Source organism: Gekko japonicus, unplaced genomic scaffold, assembly GCF_001447785.1.
Source record: "Gekko japonicus isolate JY-2015 unplaced genomic scaffold, Gekko_japonicus_V1.1 scaffold4, whole genome shotgun sequence".
Taxonomy (NCBI): Eukaryota; Metazoa; Chordata; class Lepidosauria; order Squamata; family Gekkonidae; genus Gekko; species Gekko japonicus.
Genome location: NW_015165234.1, coordinates 3950304 through 3970771, shown reverse-complemented (window position 1 = coordinate 3970771; position 20468 = coordinate 3950304). Strand labels below are relative to the sequence as shown.

Sequence of the window (20468 nt, the reverse complement as noted above, 5' to 3'; positions counted from 1 at the left end):
TGAAGTGTCTTCCTTAGGAGAGAGAGCGTATTCTGACAGGGAACAGTGGCTGGAGTGGGCGTGGAAGAGGAACAGACCCAGCACCTGGCCAATGGCACACGAGTACTCTTGAGTGGCGGCTGATGGGCCAATAGCTGATGGAGCGCACTGTGAGCGGGACTCAAGCAATGCAGCGAGTGGATAGGGACAGCTTCTGAGTGACACATCATGGAGCCAACTGATTTAGGAGCGTATGAAATGTTCAGAAACTGCCACCCCACTACTCAATTATATATAAGGAAAGATTACACAAACTGTAATCACTGCTTAGGGCTGCTTCTCATCTTGCATCTTAAATACATGCAAATATTCATGAGGAAATATCTTGTATTTTTATTATCACTTTTTCTGTTGCTATAATCCAGCCTTGGGTATCTATTGCAGAGTTTAGTATGTGATGTTAAGCTCTCTAACTTATTAGGAGGAATGTAATTACTGTTGGCAATATTTTTCAGATTTATTAAGCAGAAATGAAGAATAAAAAGCAATGTATACAAAATAATGAAGATGAAAATCATGAAGACACAGAAGGTAGCTTATGTATGGATGGATATTCTCATAGATGTGTCATAATATAATGAAACCACATAATGTCTGATGCTGTGTAATATTTCATTTAATTTAAGCTCTCTCCCACCCTGATTTCTAGATCCAACCCTGTGGAATTGAATATGTTCTGTTCTGGGAAACTTATTTATTTATTTGTTTTTAGCCCTCCCTCCCCTGCAAACAAGCTCAGTGCAGGATGAAGTGTACTTCTAATTTCCTCTGGCAGTAGCTAGCTAGAGCTAGTACACATCATAGGATCAGAAAGCTTTTTTACAGTCACCTACAAAGGGTCTGTTGACTTACGAGATATTAATAGTGGTCTTTGGAAGTAACATTGTACTTTATTAATTAGTATTTCTTAAAAATTGACATAGATCAATAATTTATATAATTAATTGATTTGGGTATTGTGATTACCACATTATAATAGCTTGTAAAAAGTGTTTGATAACCTCGTCGAAGGTATGTTTGGTGGCCACTTCAAGAATAGGTCAGAAATTGAGTAGATTTAATATTCACATCTCACTGATGCTGAAACTATCCAATACTTGCTATTATATATTTGCTTGTCCGTGAACTTCCCAGGAACATTGGAGTGCCTGCCGGTCAGGACGTTGTTTTGGGTGGATAGTCAGAGTATGACAATTTCTATGTTCAACAGCCCGGTTAAGACAGAAGTACTTTGCAGTTAAGCTCTTGTATTCCTGTTGGTGGTTTTGTGGGGTACTTAATGGCTTGGAGCCACCCAAGTGTTTCCATGATTGAAAAATTTATACCCATGGAGTATAAAACTTTCTCTTCCCATACCTCCTGTGCAGTTTAAAAACAGAATGTCAGGGGCGTTTGGGGCTGCTATAGGAAGGCAGAAGCAATCCTTTGGTGGATTCTAGCCAGTGGGTATAATAGGATTGTAATCTGAGCCACAGACACTAAATTTTATTTTTTAAGGTTCTGATTTAACTGTTCTACTTACAAAGTGCTCAGGATTGACTTTTCTTTTAGATTTATGTATTTGAACAAAATAATACAAAAACTTGATCAATGTTCCCTCTAAGCTGTGGAGTCTGGTGAGCAAAAATTCTACTTTGTGAGCTACTGGCGTTAAAGTTGTGAGCGAGCGATTTTGCTGCTGCATAAATCAGTTTGCTCTGGAGCCATCCTTCCTGAGCTGAGACCAAAATGTGAGCCGGAGGCTAAAAAACTGTGAGCTAGCTCACACTAACTCAGCTTAGAGGGAACACTGAACTTGATGTATTTTGTCCACTGATATCTTCTGCATCTCATAGCAGGTGAAGACAATGAAGAAAACCGTTCCTGTTGTTCTAGCATTTTTTCTGAAGAAGCTGACAGATGCCCCATCTGTCTAAATTGTCTGGCAGAGCAGGAAGTTGGTTTTCCTGAAAACTGCAGTCACATATTCTGTGTGACGTGTATCCTCAAATGGGCTGAGGTAAGTCTAGGTAGTTGCTGGTCAACTTCAGGTTCTGTAATTTTTAAAAATTCCTCTGAGTAAGTAGAGTTATACAGTGGTTTATTTTCCGCCCGTTGGTGGACTAGACAATAATCCAAAGAACGGTTCCAAAAGGGACTTTGGGCTTTTGTTTCTTAAATGCGATGCCTTTTTGCTATATAGCAAACTGTGTTTAAAACTGAAGAGACTTGTAGAAGAAGTATACTGGTTGGGGTGTGTGTGTGCCATTTTAAAGGAGTAGCTGTGTATGAGGCACTGGACCCAGCAATTCGGTAACCTGTGTTTCCCAGAGGAAGAGACCAAGTAGATGCAAGAACGTCCACATATATTGGTTCTTGCTGTGATAATTTGGTTTAATTTGGTAACATGCATATTTATTTAAAAATCAACAAAACCATAACCCAGCAGTCTTTTATTGAATGTTTAAGTAATTTGAAAAATAGCTACTGTTTATTACTAGTAATTTTCTTTTGAGAGCCAGTTTGGTGTAGTGGTTAAGTGCACGGACTCTAATCTGGGAGAACTGGGTTTGATCCTCCACTCCTCCACTTGCACCTGGCTGGATGACCTTGGGCAAGCCATAGTTCTTATAAGAGCTGTTCTTGAAAAAGAGCTGTTTCTGACAGAGCTCTCAGCCCCACCTACCTCACAGGGTGTCTGTTGTGGGGGAGGGGAAGGAAAATGAGTTTGTAAGCTGCTCTGAGACACCTTTGGGTAGTGAAGGGCGGGGTATAAATCCAATCCTCTTCTTCTTTTTCACACCAAAACCAAAATAGCTTTTTTAAAAAAAACCCTGCATCATTCACTTGCAGCTCTATGGATTAGAATTTGCACTTATAGGTTAATCAGCTAATGTTTTAAATGATATTAAACTGTTCAGTGTTTGCAAGTTGATTTAATTGAAGACAACAAAAGAATGCATGCACTTGAGTTTGAATCATGGTGCTGAGTCTGATCCATATAATGGACAGTCAACATGCTTGTTTGATAACTTTTAGAAAAATTACTTTTAATATTCTAAATAGTAAGAGCTGTGAATCTTTCAGACCAGAGCTTCGTGTCCAGTTGACCGCAAACAGTTTGAAGCAGTATATAAACTAAATGTGGTAGAAGACTGTATAAAGGTAAGTTCCATGTTCAAGCTTAATTTACTTTAAATTAAATTAAACTGCTTAATTTATTAATTTAATTGCTGCTTACAGAGCTTGATGGTCAGTACTCATAACTAGCATTTGCTTTCTGAAAGATTTGGATAAATGTGCATTTATTGTGTTAGGGTTTAATGGTGAGTGTGTCTTCCTCTTGCCTCTTCTGGAATTTTTTTTGACATATGCTAACAGATAACAGTTTATTGCCTGCCTTGAGTATTATTTATCTCCAGTAATTTTCATGCAGATGTTTTTCTTTCAATCAGATTCTTGGTTAATATGGATTTTATGTATTTTCACAAACAACATTACTGTTGGTGGAGTAAATTGAGCTTCATCATAGAATATACTCTCAAGTTAACTAAAGAAAGCTGTAGAATAACCATCCAAACTGCAGAGGACTGTTGCTGTGGTTACACTGAATAAAAGGGGTGTGCAATTTTTTTCCTCGGCATTTTTCGGTTTGGGTCTATTGGACCCTAAAAAATTTCAGGATTCATGAGAAAACCCACATCCCAATACTGGTAAAGCCACTAAAAACAACTGAGAGGCAGTTCAGTTGGGGCTCTTTTGTGCAGTTCCTTTAAACTGGAATGCCTAACAGAGCCCACCAAGCAGCCAATCCTGTGGGGAGAGTTCTCCCCTCAAGCTCTGCTGGGCAGCCTGGTTTACTGGGCTGCCCAACTGAGCCCGTCCAGGAGCCAGTGCATGGAGAACTCTCATTGCAGGCTCTGCTGGACAGCCTGGTTTAGACCGGACTGCCCAACAGCTTAGGAGCTGGTCCTGCTTGGAGAACTCTCCTTGCAGGCTCTGCTGAGTGTCCCAGTTTCGACCAGCCTGCCCAACAGAGCCCGCCCAGGAGCTGATCCTGTGGTGAGAGTTCTCCCTGCAGGATCTACTGTTGCTCTGCAGCCAGTCCAGTTTAGACCAGACTGCCCAACAGAGCCCGCCCAGGAGCTGATCCTGTATGGAGAACTCTCACCGTAGTCTCTGCTGGGGTTCTGCTGGGCAGCCTGGTCTTGTTAGTAATTCCCAAATACATCCAGGATTTTTGGGGGGGGTTTTCCCCCCAGTTCTCCCAAAAAATCTCAGATACATTTGGGAAGCTGAAATATACCCAAAAAATACAGATAAGGTGTTTTTGGGGTATATTTTTGGTTTGGGTAATGAATATTATGTCTTTCTTGACTTGTTAGAAATGAAGGTGTGTTTAGTGTTGAGGCAGTGGGATTTGGACAGGTGGGTGGGAGTATATGTGCCTGTCCTGCTATTCTTCATACATGGTATGCTTATGAATCTCTTAATTTAATTATGTAATTGTTTGCTTGTCTTAATTTTATATATGTTTTTAAACTGAAACAAGAACCCAAAGTTTGGAAAAAAGTACACAGTCAGCTTTAAAACATGCTTTTTTAGTAAATGCAATGCAGATCAATGTATTTGCTGCACTTGTGCACTTGTGTTAGATAATGTAACTGAGAATGGTGCAGGATATCTGATTGTCAATGTAAAGTTTTGCATGATAAAAGCAAGATTATGCCCTTTAGCATCTGTCACTTGAGAACTTTTTAGGGAAGAAATAAGAATGCAGCATTTTTCCTATTTTAAAATATTAAGAGTGCCTGAGTTATCTAATATCAGTTTTCAAAAATGAATTTGTCTGTAAATGCTTATATAAAATCAAATATTAATGTTTTCAGTTAAAACTTGTATCCTTCAGTCTTTAAGTGACAGTTTTTTTTGCCAGATGACAACATCCAGTGAATCAGTTTAGTTGACAAAATCAGCTGTCCACTGAATTCTCCATTGGTTATTGAAAGCAGGGGAAGGGTTCAGTTCTTTTTTTGTGCTGCTGCTACCAGAGTCCTATGTGAGGGGGTGGGTCACTTATCTTGCTTCATGCCAGGCCTACAGACTAGTGGCACAGGTTGTTGCTTTAAAAACTTACCACAAAATGAGAGCTGACCCGCCCCTCCCTCATGTTAGCAAGAGGACTAGAATTTAGGAAGAAATCGGTGTCAGCAAAAAATATAGATGAATAAGCTAAGCCAAAATATGTGTAAACTCTATTAATTCAGTAATGAAATCTTAAATAGTATAAATGTCAGGACTAGCAATGATGACGAAACATAAGAATTAAGAAAATGTAATTATGTAAATTCTGTACTGATGCTGTAACACAGTTTCCAAGACCATGTTATAACAATAATTAAACACTTAGAGCCTGCTGCAATTGTTCCTTCATGTATGCAGTTAGATTCCAGCAGCAGTCCCACCAGCTCAGCACATTCTGATTGCAGGAGGTGTGCAGATTCAAGGGGGAGAGAAGGGAGGGTGTCATCAGCAAGAAATTCCCTTCTGCAAAGCAGTGCACAAGGTCAGAAGGATGCAAAGGGTGATTGCACTGAGATCTTTCTCTCTTTTTAGAAGGTTCATATTTATCTTAAGCACTTTTTTGTAATGCTGAGCTAGGAACATATAAAGAGAAATTTCGATAATAAATAATTTTAGTGTTTCATAATCGCTATATAGTGCTTTTATAATTCAGTTGGTGTGAATTGCAGCAGAAAGTTTTGGTTGGAGACCTTATCATGAATCACCAAGACAAGAGGGGCTTGTTCATGTTTTGCTGGTAGCTTTATGTAAGGTATCCTGTTGAACAAACCTTTTGGATCTGTATCTGTTTTGCCTGGTCTCCTAGAATGAGAACATGCTGTCAGTTTAATACAAAATTTCTTTGGAAACAAATGCAGTAATGCTAAGTATCTGCATTAATATTTGTAAAACATATGTTATGCAAGTGAATAATCTTGTAGCTTCAGTAACATAAATGTATTTCTAGATCATAAATGTTGGAGCAAATTATTTAGGTTTTAACTGTTGGACTAATTATAATATTAACATTCCTTGCAGGTTCAGATAAAGCAACAAGTAAGCAAAAAAGATGATCTACTTATCTGCAGTGAGGGCAAATATTGCCCTATGAATATGAAAAACTTCACAAGGTTAGCTGTGCATGATGTAAAGTGTGTTTGTTTACAAAGTCTTTTTCAGATTTGAAATGCATTAAAAAATTCTAGTCTACTTTTCTACATAATTTTGAAGCTCAAAATATACTGCTTTGCTAACTTGTCATCCCAAACTATTGTCTTGATACTTTGTTCAAGCTTATTATGTGGATATTGAATAGATATCTTTTACATGTGATTATATGTAAACTTCTGTGCTCAGTAAGTAACCATTAGATGACTGTTAAAATGCCAAAAAATAGGGGATATTCCCAGGAAACTGTATAGAAATGGAGATGAGCAGCAGTTTCTTAAAGAAAAAGACCACTGTATATTCTTCCAGTGCTAAATTACTGAGACACTAGTTTCTTTTTAGAGTATTTCTTGGCTTCTTTTTTCCTTACAGGAATCTGATCCATCATTAGCACACTTCAAATATTTTGTTCACGTAACTCATATTTATTGTTTGTTGCAGAAAGCAAGAAAATGCAGTCAGAAAACCTTTGATGGCAATATTCTGGAAAGGCTGGAACCAAAAATGCAGTATGTTTGTATTTTCACTGTCATAGCCTTTCACTGTTACTAGTGCTTTGAATTTAAAGATTCCTTTGCAATTCATTATATTTCTATCAAAGCTGAACTGATTTCAGCAGATCGAAAGATTGTGCATAGATTTGGTTTGCGGTAGGTTTCAGAAAAGCCAGTAAAAAAAGTGGCTTCTATTCAGAGATTCGTAGCAAGTATGATCTCTCTATCACTCTCCTATATTCAGATATAGGCTTCTTCCAGTATTTTCGTGTTGGTGAGGTGACACTTCTCCATGCAGTGTCCTCATGTGTCCTTGGGAATGAGAATGTGAATGAGATCACTGATATGGGCAAAAGTTTGTCATGTGTACATCAGAGGTTCTAGTCATACTCACAGTGATTAGATCACGCTGAGTATCTCTGTTCTTGCATGTACCCAGGGTTGAGCTTGGTTGATTTTGGGAGTGCCACTGGATTCAAGCTTCATTCTCACGTCAGTTTGTTAACTCTCACATTTGTGTGCTAATTTGCTGCCATTCATTGATCTTACTGGCCGCATTGATGCAATCTCAGTTTTACCCTAAGCCTTTTTGCTCACTGCCCCCCCCCCCCCATCTTTCTGTATTGAGGGAATTCTGTTTCAGTCTGTATCTGAGGAAGTGTGCTTGCACACGAAAGCTCATACCCTAAATAAAACTGTCGATCTTAAAGGTTCCACTGGACTCAAACTTTGTTCTGCTACTTTAGACCAACACAGCTACCCACCTGAATAGATCAGAATCTGTAAGTTGTAAAACAAATCAAAAGAAAAAAGAGGGAGGTAACCATTCAAATGAGCAGACAAAATAGAATGTTGTAACACATAGGTGGAAAGAAATGCGCAGTAAATCACCTTGAATATATATATTCAAATAATATATACATTATTTATAATTTAAGATTGGAATGTCAGTTGTCACTCTTTTCACAGTACATAGATAGTATAAGACACATAAAAGAATGATAAATAGATGAATAAGTAATAGCTGTAAAATGATTCAAATACAAATCCACCAAACGTTCAGAGGCCAGAATTCTATGATAGTATGCTACTAGCTCAGTTTTGGATGTTCTTCAAATACATATGATTCCTTTTAAAACACCATCTGAAATAAATCAAGTGCTCTAAAGTAAACGTCCATTAATGAGGACACAAACTGATAGTGTGACTGTATCTTGAAAACCTCATAAATACTCAGTAAATTTCAGAAAACCAATGTATGCAGACAATAATAAATAAAACATTAACAGTTAAGCAAGATGTCATTAAAAACTCATATTTGCCAATAAAGTGCAGAGCAGTGAATCATAAGCTTCCTCTCATACAGCCCCCCTCAACAGTTCTAGTTCACAGCTGTTAGAATGCTGACTCATGCCCTTTGTTAACATCTTCAAGGGGCAAAAATATTTCAAATGAAGAGATAAATCTAACTGGTTTTCAGATCACTAGGCTGATGTCATGATCTCTGTCACCTTGTGGGTAATGTTCCCCGTAAACTGTGGAGCCTTGTGAGCAGAAATTCTACTTAGTGAGCCAAAAGACTTACTAGCATTAAAGTTGTGAGTGAGCTGATTCAGGTGGGTAGCCATGTTGGTCTGAAGCAGCGGAGCAAAGTTTGAATCCAATGCCACCTTTAAGACCCTGTCATCAGTTAATTACTTACAGCATTCCACATTTAAGGACACATTTGCCCATTAATCTCCAATTTTGACATATTTATTTCCTTCACTGTGTTTCCCCCCAGAAATAAACCCCCGATATTATAGCTTTGGAAAAAGTGCAGAAAAGAGCAACTCGAATGATAAAAGGGTTGGAACACTTTCCCTATGAGGAACGGTTAAGGCGCTTAGGGCTCTTTAGCTTGGAGAAACGACGACTGAGGGGTGACATGATTGAGGTTTATAAGATTATGCATGGGAAAGAGCAGGTAGAGAAAGAGGTACTTTTCTCCCTTTCTCACAATACAAGAACCCGTGGGCACTCCATGAAATTGCTGAGCGGTCGGGTTAGAACGGATAAGAGGAAGTACTTCTTCACCCAAAGAGTGATTAACACTTGGAATTCACTGCCACAGGAAGTGGTGGCGGCTACAAGCATGGACGGCTTCAAGAGGGAATTAGATAAGCATATGGAGCAGAGGTCCATCAGTGGCTATTAGCCACAAGGTATAGATAGGGACTCTGGGGCAAGTGATGCTCTGTCATCTTGGTGCTTGGGGGGGGTCAACAGTGGGAGGGCTTCTAATGTCCTGGCCCCACTGGTGGACCTCCTGATGGCACTGGTATTTCTGGCCACTGTGGGATACAGAGTGTTGGACTGGATGGGCCTTTGGCCTGATCCAACATTGGCATCTCTTATGTTCTTATGTTCTTATGCTTATACCTTGAATAAAACTTAAGGCCAATAAAGTTTATGTAAGGAAGAGACCAGCTCAGCTGCAAAACTGCAACCCTGAAGAACCAAGTGAAGGGTAGAGGGGGAGGCCTGACCTTGTAAGTTGTTACAGGCCAAACTACCTTAATCAACAGCTAGACGGGATAAAGTGCTTTGCAGCTCATCATCATCATCATCATACCTTTTGATTTATTGATCACTCAATCCTGCAGAGCTGCTGGCTCTGAGCGATTTACAGTTTCACAAGGGACTAACAATTCATAGGGGTAAGGGAGGACAACATATAATTCTTTAAATCGCACACGTTTGCAGCCGACGGGGATTTTCTTCAGCTGTAGGCTTCAGACGTGTTCCGGACGGCATTCACTTCGGCTTGGCTTGATGACGTTGGTTATGACGTCGAGCAGGATAAAGAAGGGGGGAGAAATAGCTGAAAGAGGCGCACATCATTTTATGGAGGATGCTGTCCTTGTCCTCCCTGTGGACTAACACATTTTAACTGTTACTGCCAGCTGATTTTCACCTATTGCCTGTTTGAACTTCAAGTGCAGAACTGTGCCTGCCGTAGTTCAGCACCCTGACTCACTCCACAGCTGCCACCATGTTGGGTTGAGGCTTAGGGTCCTCCTCCAGGTGCAGAGTCAGGTTCCACACGAGTTCAGTAATCAAGGCAAGGTTTATTATCCAGACAAAATAGAAACAGTATCACTCCAAGAATGGATAACAAAAACAAAAAGAATGGCTGACAAAAGTCTATGGCTGGTCAGAATACAACAAACAGTTAAAATCAGCTGGCACTCACAGTGAAAATGTGCATACCTATATCTGAATCAGGCCTGACCAAAGTCATCTTGAACAGTCCTTTAAAAATAAATATATCAGGATTTCAGAGTATCACAGTAAGGTCACAAACAAGATCTTGGAGGCAAATCCTGAACCTCATTTTTTTGAATTAAATCATAGTTCCAAAAGTTTTCTATTGCCATTAAAAAGTGGTGTACTAGTTAACACCTTTATTGCCTCAGATGAGAAAAAGAAAAGAGGAGTGAGTGGTAATATATGCAAAGGAATTTTTACACCCGGAAGTATTATTTGCATCAAATGATGGTAGGATTGTGGCAATTGTGATTACAAGACAAGGAATAGAAACTGTAATCGTGAATATTTATGCGCCAAATCAAAATCAAGATTTTTTTAAAAGAATTAAGAAAAGTGTTAACATTAAAAAATGCTAGGAACATATGCATCATTGGGGATTACAGTGCTGTATTTGATAAAGAAATGGATAGGAAAAATAAGAGGAATACAAAAACAGCTGGAGCAATCCTACCCAAGACCTTTTTACAAATTGCAGAAGAATATAATTTGTTAGACGCTTGGAGAACCGGGAACATAAATAAAAAAGATTATACTTTTTACTCGACAAGGCATAATTCTTGGTCGAGAGAATAGATCTGGCATGGGTGACTGTATCAATTTTACAGGAACTAATAGAATCTGAAATACTACCAAACACATTTGCCGATCATAACCCCATAATGCTGACTTTCAAAGATATACCAAAAAGAACAAGATGGACAATGAATAGTGGTGCACTTAGGGACCCTACATTCATAAAGAAACTAAAAGTAGAAATTCAAGAATTCTTTAAAAGAAATATACAACCCGGGATCGCGATTTATACAGTATGGGACACGTTTAAAGCATACGTTAGAGGCTGGCTAATTAATCAAGAAGCATGGAAAAAGAAACAACAAAAAAAATCTATGAACAACTCAATAAACAAATCAAAGTAGAAGGAGATAAAATGAAACTGAATTTAAATAATGCAGAATCCAAATGTAAAATAAAATTACTGCAACACAAAATGAATTTAATCCTGACTCAAGAAATAGCAAAAAAAATAATAAAATACACCAAGCTATATTATTTTGAAAATGCAAATAAACCCTCGAGATGGTTGGCATACCGACTCAGGAAAGAGAAAGAAAAACGGTCAATATTTGCTCTAAAAAATGAAAAGGATGAAGAAAAATGATCCAGGCATCTGGATTGGGGCGGTGCGGCAGTATTGCTGTTAGATCTGTCGGCCGCGTTTGACATGGTCGACCATCAGCTGCTGACCCACCGCCTCGCCGACATGGGGATCCAGGGGCTTGCCTTGCAATGGCTTGCTTCTTTTTTCCAGGGTCGGGGATAAAGGGTGGCGCTAGGGGAACAGCAGTCCAGGAGACACCCGCTGAAGTGCAGTGTGCCTCAAGGGGCAGTGCTGTCCCCGATGTTATTTAACATCTATATGTGCCCCCTTGCCCAGATTGCCCGGAGGTATGGGCTGGGCTGTCATCAGTACACTGATGATACCCAGCTCTATCTGTTGTTGGGTGGCCAGTCGGACTCCAGACTGGAAGATCTGGACCGGGCTCCGCAAGCCGTGGCTGGTTGGCTCAGACTGAGTCAGCTGAAGCTGAAACCCGGCGAAGACGGAGGTTTGGGTGCAGGGTTCCCATTCTAGACCTTTTGCCCGCGCCGGAGGTTAGGAGCTTGGGAGTGCTCCTGGACGCCTCCTTAACAATGGAGGCCCAGGTAGCAGCCACTGCTAAGTCGTCCTTTTACCATCTTCGGCTGATTCGGCAGTTGGTTCCCTTCCTCGGCCGTGGCGACCTGGCTACAGTGACCCATGCGAGTGACCTGGCTACAGTGACCTCGAGACTAGACTACTGTAGCGCTCTCTACATGGGGCTGCCCTTGTTGCAAATCCGGAAGCTGCAGCTAGTGCAGAATGCCGCGGCCAGGCTTTTGATGTTGAAGGCACTGCACTGGCTGCCAATAGCATACCAAATTCGCTTCAAGGTGTTGGTATTGACCTTTAAAGCCCTATATAGCCAGGGTCCGAAATACCTGCGGGACCATCTTTCCTCATATATACCCCAAAAGAGCACTACGGTCAGGAACACAACACCGACTGACCGTTCCAGGCCCTAAGGACGCCAGGCTTGCTGCCACCAGGTCCAGGGCCTTTTCAGTGGCGGCTCCATACTGGTGGAATGAGCTCCTGGAAGAGATCAGGGCCCTGCGGGACCTTTTGCAGTTCCGCAGGGCCTGCAAGATGGAGCTCTTCCACCAGGCTTTCAATTAGGAGCCACCACACCACCACCACCGACAACATCTATGGTTACGGGCTGGCCCTGGCCTGGGGAGCATATTACATCATCGCTCTATGCTGAAGATCACGAAGTTGGAAAGAACCATTATCATCACTAGCACTTTAATTATTGGAGTGTTCTAATGTTGTAATGTTTCCTGTCAATGCTTATATTTAAATGTTTTAATCTTTGTATATGGTTTTACGGTACTGGGTACCGACTAATGTTAGCTGCCCTGAGCCCACTCGCGGGGAGGGCGGGGCATGAATAGGAATAATAAATAAATAAATAAAAATATAAAGCTCAAGGTTTAAAACAGATTGTGGAAAATTTTTATAAAAATCTTTACCAGCAAAAAACTGAGAACATAAAGCAAATTAATGAATACTTAGGGAAAAAACCACAAAAATTTAATAAGGATGAGAAACAAATTTTGAATAATCCAATTTCAGTTTGTGAGATAGTGGAAGCCATTAAGAAACAAAAGAAAAAGAAAACACCAGGTCCAGATGGTTTACCGATAAAAATATATCGTATGCACTTAAGAAATCCTAGGTGTCTAGTTAGTTTTCCTGTACCAGATCATTTAACTCCTAACCAGACATACACCTCAGTAATGCTACAGGCTTGTCCTGGGTATAGTACACAAGTAAGTACTATTAGAGAATCTCTATTTCTATTTTAAGTTTTTTATTAAAGCATAACTGTTGCATTCTTAACACAGGCTAAATGCACAAAATATTATACCATCCATCCATTGTGACATAGAGATTAATTACATGAGTCAATAAAAGTTTCTTGCTCCCAAAGTAAGCAGGTGACAGGCAAGGAGCCCCTTCTGAGAAGACACTCTTTATCAGTACAACTTCTCCTATTTATAGGATTTTAAAATTGTCTCCTAATGATAGCTAACTGTCCCACTTGATATACTTGACTAACTCATTATCATAAGTTCAAATACCATACAATGTTATCTGTACTTAAAATGTCTTCTTAGAATATATTAAATTACATGGAAGTATCAGTACATAGATAAGGCCCTGCTATAAGTGCAGAAGGTTCTTATGGAGTTCATTGTGTCACATGCAAGAAGACACATATATGTGTCAGGTTTACCTTTGGCTCTTCTACCAGCATAGGAAGTTGTTACTCATAATGATAAGGGTTATAGTCACAGAAAACATTTTATAAAAGATGTATATCTAACGCAGGGGTCCCCAGGCTTTTTGAAACTTCGGGCCTCTTTGGAATTCTGATGCAGTGTGGTGGGTGCAACCTCAAAATGGCTACTGCAGGAAGTGGAGCCAGCCACAAAATGGCTGCTGGTCAAAACAGCATTTAAAAAAATCTGCACATTCAATCAGATCTCCAGTAGTCAAAAGCCTGACCTGGCCCTGCCCACTTTCTCAAAACTTTTGGCACCCACCAATAAAGGTGTTGGTGGGCAGCATGACATCCACGGTACCATGTTGGGGACCCCTGAACTAGTGACAAGAAGAATTGTCATGTTGATCTTTTGTTAAGCAAAAATATAATCTTGTGGCACTGTAATAGCTAATAGTGTTAATTTTGGTGCAGGTTTTTGTTAACGAGAGTCTGTATCAGATAAATGAAGTTGCAGTGCATTGTAGATGTGGTGGGGGACACGGAAGTCCTTCTGGGTGCACTGAACTAGTTGTGTAGATTGCCCCATAATCTATCTATGGGAATTCACAACCTGGCATACAGTCCAGCAAACAGATATCGTCCGTATGCTAGGGATTTTCAAATCTGGTCCCATGAATTACATTTTCTTCCAAAATGTGCATATTTTTGCTTTTTAGCTTTTTACAGAATTTTCTAAAAGGATTTTAATTAGTAATTAATTGCCTTAAAGCTTATTAAAATTAGATTTTGCTTCTTTTTATCACTATATAGGCTCTTCAGATAATGAAGACAAAAATGCTGTGTTGGTGAAGAAAAACAAGGTTTGTTTAGATATCTATATATAAAGATTTCTAGGAACTTTTTTTACTATTGCCATTTTAAAATGTCTATGACATTTGTGTGAATTTTTCTTTCATATGCTTACATTTTTTTAATCGTTTAATTTTAAGCCATTGCAAACGTATTGTGCAGTTCTTTTGAAAGTTGACTGCCGAATATTCCTCATTGTTTTGTAAAATCAAGACTGTTCCTAGAAAGCACTTTCTCAAGAACATGTTTTTAAAAAGCCATTATGGGTACAACCAACACAGATTTATTTTTTAAATGGAGACAGCCTTTTAGAGGCCTCTAGGGAATCACTTGTGCATGCATGTATGCAGTTGAAAAATTCTCCCCATAACAGTATGATAACATGACACTGTTAGATAACTGGTTTCCTAGGCACCTGACCTTGAATTATATCCATCTAGTACTACAGGGTAGTGGCCATGAGTGCTGGAAGCGCCTTATCTTGGTTGCTCCATGAGGCTCTGGGGTATTTTTGGCTGTCCCTCCTCATGTTCTGTGGAAGAGTTGGGGAGTTTGTGTCACAGTACTTATCCTCCAACTCTAATCAGCCCCTCAAGATAAAGTTATGCTTTTAGAGATTTGAGTAGGTCAGTTTCCATTTCCCCATCTGTGTTCCCTTTACCTGATGTTCAGGTAAACAGCATTTTCAGATCATTGAGGGTATGTGTGAATGAAATTTATAAATTAATAGTTTTCTGCAAGTGAGAGACTTGCTTCCCATCCCCCAAGTATGTAGAACCCCCTTTGGGTGGCCCTGTTTCTGTGCCTTGCTAGTAGCCTTTGAACTGTGAACATTGTTGCTTGGAGGAGTCACATCTGAAATGTATATCACTTCTTAGATAGATAAAGAATTGTTATGTGAAATCAGTTTAAAGTAGAGTTGTTCTAATAGTGAAAAGTTTGTGTGTCACTCTTGCACACAAAAAAGTTCCATGTCTGCATTTGGTTGTACCAAAGTTTTTTCTTGCACTAGCCATCAGTATTGTGGGCATTTCATTTACAGTAGTATGCTGTCTTCCTTGTCCATGATTGGAAAAAAGATGCCAGCTTTTGGAAACTTATCAAAGAATAGAACTGGTTTATTTCATTATTATATGTGTATAATACTATTTTTCAGGAGATTTGCCTATGAGCAGATGCCAAGACAGTTCAATATCTGGCACTATGTGCTGGTATCTCTAAGAGCAGAGGAAATATGTTACAAAAGTCCAGTATAACAGCCTGTGAATGCAGGGTGTTGTAGCTCAGCAAGGAATGTGTTCAAGGTGGTGGTCTGACCTCAGCTCACTACTCTTTAGATACTTTTGGCAGGGTCAGATTCTCTTCTGGTCTAAGATGGCAGAGAAAGGATGGAAACTGCCCTAGCTTTAATTCATATCCTTGAAGTATGAGGGCTGTGTGATGCTTTTCTCAGACATCTCTTACAACTTAAATAGAAAAGCCACAGTTCTTTGCGGAAACAAAGTTTTTAATTCACACTTGTGAATCTGATATTGGCCTCCTGGCTATGGTGGTGCTTCCCCTATTCATCCACTGCTAGTATTTCCCAACAACATTCATTTAAAAGATTTATATTAAAAAACTGGATTGTGTAAACCTAGTAGCAAAAGCAAATGTCAGAAAACTGGATTATAAGCCAAGAGGTAAAGTGTAGTGTAAATATTTTAATAAAGTAAAATAAATAAAATGTACTGTACAAATGTAGAAGTCTGTAACACAGTTCAGAGTCTAGATAGTTCTGCATTTCTGTGATAGGGATGTATATAAATCACTAATGTGATTATATCTGAAAAATAATTCTGGTTTTATAGATATTAGATATGAAGGTGAACTAATGCTGTGCTAAATTCAACACTTTGTTTTGTAGCCCAGAAGACTGACTTGTTCAAACAGATTCTTCAGAAGTAATTTGTGCAACAGATCTTTTTCCAGCAGTAGTTTCACTGGAGAATCTCCGAATCACCGCAATGAGTGGTCAGTATCAACTGTACACAGGCTATTGTAATATTGTAGTGCCTAGAATTCCAATATAGCTCCCTTGACTTTCTAGAAATACAACTTACTAGTCTCACCCCCACCCCCCCAGCTGCATGTTGTTGTGTCTTGATTGGTAAGATGTTAAGAACTGCTTCAGGTAAAAGAGCACATGAAATTTGAGCTGTGTGTTCAGTTCGATCCCATGTGATTGTCTCCCATCTTTGCAACTGTGTCCTAATCTCCATATAAAACATTTAGACATACCGTCTAGAACACATGAAGGAGCACAGAGATTCCTGTCTGAGCAAAGTTTACCTGGCAGGCACATTAGCTCTTAAGTACTATCAAAGATATTACTGTATTTTAAAAATGCTTACTTAATCTGGACTGAAAGTGTGCCACAGCTCTGCCTGTTTTCTGATGTTTGACCAGAGTATGCGTATGTGACTAGTTTTACCCTTGGGTGTAGTGGACCATCCCAGAGTGAGTCAGAAAGTTCAGCTCCCATTCTGTTCTCTTAAGAGGCAAGAATTTATTTTTGCCTCAGCCCTTCCATTTGTAGTATGGGAATAATGATAGGTTACTGCAGGGCTATTTGAAGGCTTACTGAGAACGTGTGGATCCATTCCCTAAGCAGAGGTGATTCCGCTGTCACAGGAGGCTCCACAGAGTTTCACTTAATAGGGGAATGCTCTTTCCACTGGAGGAAAACACATCTACTTGCAGAAAAGATCCACAGGATCCAACCAAATGGAAAGTGTTCTGAAATCCTTAATATACATATACATATAACAATATGTATAATAATATAATATATAATGTATAATAATATTATAATAATAATATAAAATATATATACATATACATGCTTGTTTTTTCACCCTCAGATGTCATTTGGTAGTGTTACTTGTACTGAATTTATTTGTGTTGATATTTCTACTCAAAAATTGTTATAACAATGTCCTTGGAAAAGAAAGAACAATTATTTTCAAAAAAATATTTTCCAGTATAGAGATCAGCAAAATTGACACACTTGTTGAACGCAAGAGAAGAGAACTGGAGCTGTCTTTTTCTGTGCTGGCTGGAGTAGAAAGGTAAAATTACTAATTGGTTATGGGCTTTCCTTTTTTAAAAAAATGTATTGCAACAGTAGCTACGATATCTAAAAACATCCAGTGTATATTTCATATTAATGTTTCCTGCAGTCTTACAATTTAGCACACAAAATTAAACTGTTGCACTAAAATGTGCTTTGAAATAGAACTGTGTCCAATACTGTAAGCAGATAGCGCCTTGACTTGACCAATGTTTTAGTGTGTGAGGGGTTTTTTGGTCAACGCTCCCACGTAAAATTTTTAGATCACCTTGATGTTCAGAACCAACACTGGCTACAGTTTTGTTTTGAGATATAGTGCATAAACGTAATATTAACAACGGTGCTGGGGAGGCAGGAAGAACCAAGGAAAAGTTAACAGAAGACAACATATTTACAATTTGACTCAATAAAAAGCAATAAATGTTGTTTCATCACTGAAAGTAATAATGTAATCCTTGCTTCAGATTAGTTAGATTTATCCAAGCCATTGACATCCCTTAAGCATTTTGGCTAAGATAACAAACCTTGACCCATTCTGCATCTAGCATTCGCTCTGCTGTTTTACCAAACCCACATTGGAACAGAAATTCCCTTCTACATTGCATGCCAGTTTCACTTCCTTTGATCTCTTAGTTTTATGGTACTGTCTGCATGGATTTATGGCTGTTCAGGGGTGACTCTGCAGTCAGTACAGCATTGGCCTGGGGTATTTGACTGTGGTTTTGAGCCGCATCTTTTTCTTTTCCAGTGTGGGTTTGGTAAAGCAACAGAGCGAATGCTAGATGCAGAATGGGCCCTTAAGTCTAAAGAGGGGTCTTGCACCACTACTTTTAGGCTTTTGTTATTAGCTTTCAAAGATGTAGTGCATATTCATCTGGCATCATATGATAGATACCCTTTTCTCTAGAGCTCCTTATGTAATTTTTTTTAATTGCTTAATTTTTTTACAGAATCTCTTCTATGTGCTATGAAATGGAAACTTGTCTTCGGGTACCCACTGTTGGGGTGGGAACTCTCTTTCCAATAAACACTACGCCTTTGGAAAACTTTGGTAATTTCTTTTTGTAAGTTTTATTTATAGTCTATATAAAGCAATGTCTAACTATAAACATGAACATTCTGACCTCTTAGAGTATGGTAATACACAGGGGTCGTTTCGTAGAAAAAGAGCTAGGGGGACTTATTAGCATAACTCATTAGCATATGCCACACCCCCTGACATCACCGGAAGTGTGTCATAAGGACACACACTCCACCCCCAACGGTCCCGGCCGCCGGCGCCGGCCTTGCAGCTCCACTGCCGAGCCCCATGAGGGGCCCGGCGGTGGACCTGCAAGGTCGGCGGGAGTGCAAGGAAGCCCCGCGAAGGCCCTCCCTGGCCCCAGGTAGGCAGGGGTGGGGAGAGGCAGGGAGGAAGCTCCCTCTTCTCCTGCCTCCTCCTGGCTGAATGAGGGCCGGAAGCGGGGCAACCGGAAGCAGGGGGCGGGGCTTCATCATGTGCCCCGCCCCCCATACCTCACCCCGGGGGAACTGCGATCCCCCCCGAAATGACCTCTGGTAATACAGATGTGCCTGTGCAGTTAAGTTGAGATGGGGAAAGGCGTACAAGAGTGGTTTTTCATTTTGACATAAAGTATTTCGAGATGAAGTGTCCCTGGATTGTGGTTAGACATGAGATAGTTGTTATAATGGGTGGGCAGCACAGAATCTTCAGCTTTTGGTAGGACAGCATTTCATGATGTTCCAATTTCTTATCTCTTCCTTCCTCACCCCTTCCCTCAGATGTATCCAAACCACCATAGCTCTCTAGTATTAAGGGTGTACACTGAAGGCTATTTCTATCCAGATCAACTTAATGATTAGCAGACAAAAATATGATGCTGATAGTGTGCATATGTAGTATAGCTTTAGTTTGAGGGTGGGCCAGGAGCAATCACATGGCTTAGATTTCAGTCCAGCCTGGGTGTATATATTTGGGTTTATCTTACAAGTTTACCAAAACAACAGTGACATAGAAGCCACTGCTGCTCTCTTACTCACACTGTTGCTGTGGGCCCACCAACTAGTTCTCTAGATGATAGATTCCATAAAGCACTCATCCAGTTTCTCCATCTTTAAGGCTGGCATGTCCTCCCTCTCTTTGTGGTGATTTCATGAGCTGACCATTGGGCTGGAAGCAGCTTTGAGTCGTGCTCATTAGGCTGACACAAAGTCAGTAAGGAGGTTATGTTTACCATCCTCTGCAGCACCAGAAAGATTTTGCATGCACATTGCATTGATTTTTAATTTCTAACTTATACTTCCTTGAGGTTTTGCTTTGGTTCATATTTTTATTTATGTACACTATAGTGAAGCAGTTTGGCCCTGGTAGGAATTTTAAATTTAACACAAGCAATTCATCTTTTTCAGTGAAAGTCTATACTGAGCCACAAATCAAAGTACCAAGGTCTTCCATGTCTTAGAAATGGTGACCAATAATTCTTCCCCACTATTGAGAGACAGGTTTCCAGTAAAATATTAGCAATAAAATAAAAATTATTTCGCTACTATCCCATCTCACTATAAATAAGAGTTTGTTTTCACAGGTAAAATACTATTAAACAATAAAATAATACACAGTAAAAGGCAACCCAAGGATTAGCAACCTGAGATGAAACAATTAGAACATTGACTAGCTGTGAACCCAACCTGCAATAAGTGCAAAATAAACAGAAAGTTAAAAACAAAATAATATTGTGGCCTTGTGGCACATAGTGCTCTATAGAATAGCATAAAGAAAAGATGGGTCCCTGTGGTAAGGGACTTGCAATCTAACTTTAAGTGGGAGGGGAGGAACAGGTGACGTTCACAGGTAACTTGACAGGAATGTGAGCAAGCGTATTTGTACATATTTGGATTTCATTTCCTTGGGATTGTCTTTTGAGTGGTGAATAGCTTAATGGAAGGAATGGGTTTTCAGGCACAGTTTGAAAAGAGAATGAGAAGTAGCACTGCAGGTAGTTTGAGGAAAAGCTTCAGGTACAACAGGCAAATATCAGGAGAGTGAGCAACAGTAGGGTCATCTAATCAAGTTTCTGGGTT

The 20468-nt window shown here is 39.6% G+C and overlaps 1 protein-coding gene across 5 annotated transcripts in view; it reads left to right on the top strand.

Moving 5' to 3' along the window:
• Positions 1-20468, top strand: part of SCAF11 (SR-related CTD-associated factor 11) — a 37514-nt gene that overhangs the window by 8151 nt on the left and 8895 nt on the right. For 2 of the 5 annotated variants that reach the window (XM_015409807.1, XM_015409806.1), the window contains exons 2-10: positions 495-579; positions 1875-2038; positions 3106-3183; positions 6121-6212; positions 6691-6758; positions 14237-14286; positions 16182-16288; positions 17299-17385; positions 18338-18438. In XM_015409807.1, coding sequence (XP_015265293.1) covers positions 510-579; positions 1875-2038; positions 3106-3183; positions 6121-6212; positions 6691-6758; positions 14237-14286; positions 16182-16288; positions 17299-17385; positions 18338-18438 — 817 coding nt within the window. In that variant the 5' untranslated portion in view covers positions 495-509. The remainder of the gene's footprint in view (positions 1-494; positions 580-1874; positions 2039-3105; positions 3184-6120; positions 6213-6690; positions 6759-14236; positions 14287-16181; positions 16289-17298; positions 17386-18337; positions 18439-20468) is intronic. The other 3 variants (XM_015409810.1, XM_015409809.1, XM_015409808.1) reach the window with 3 other exon arrangements.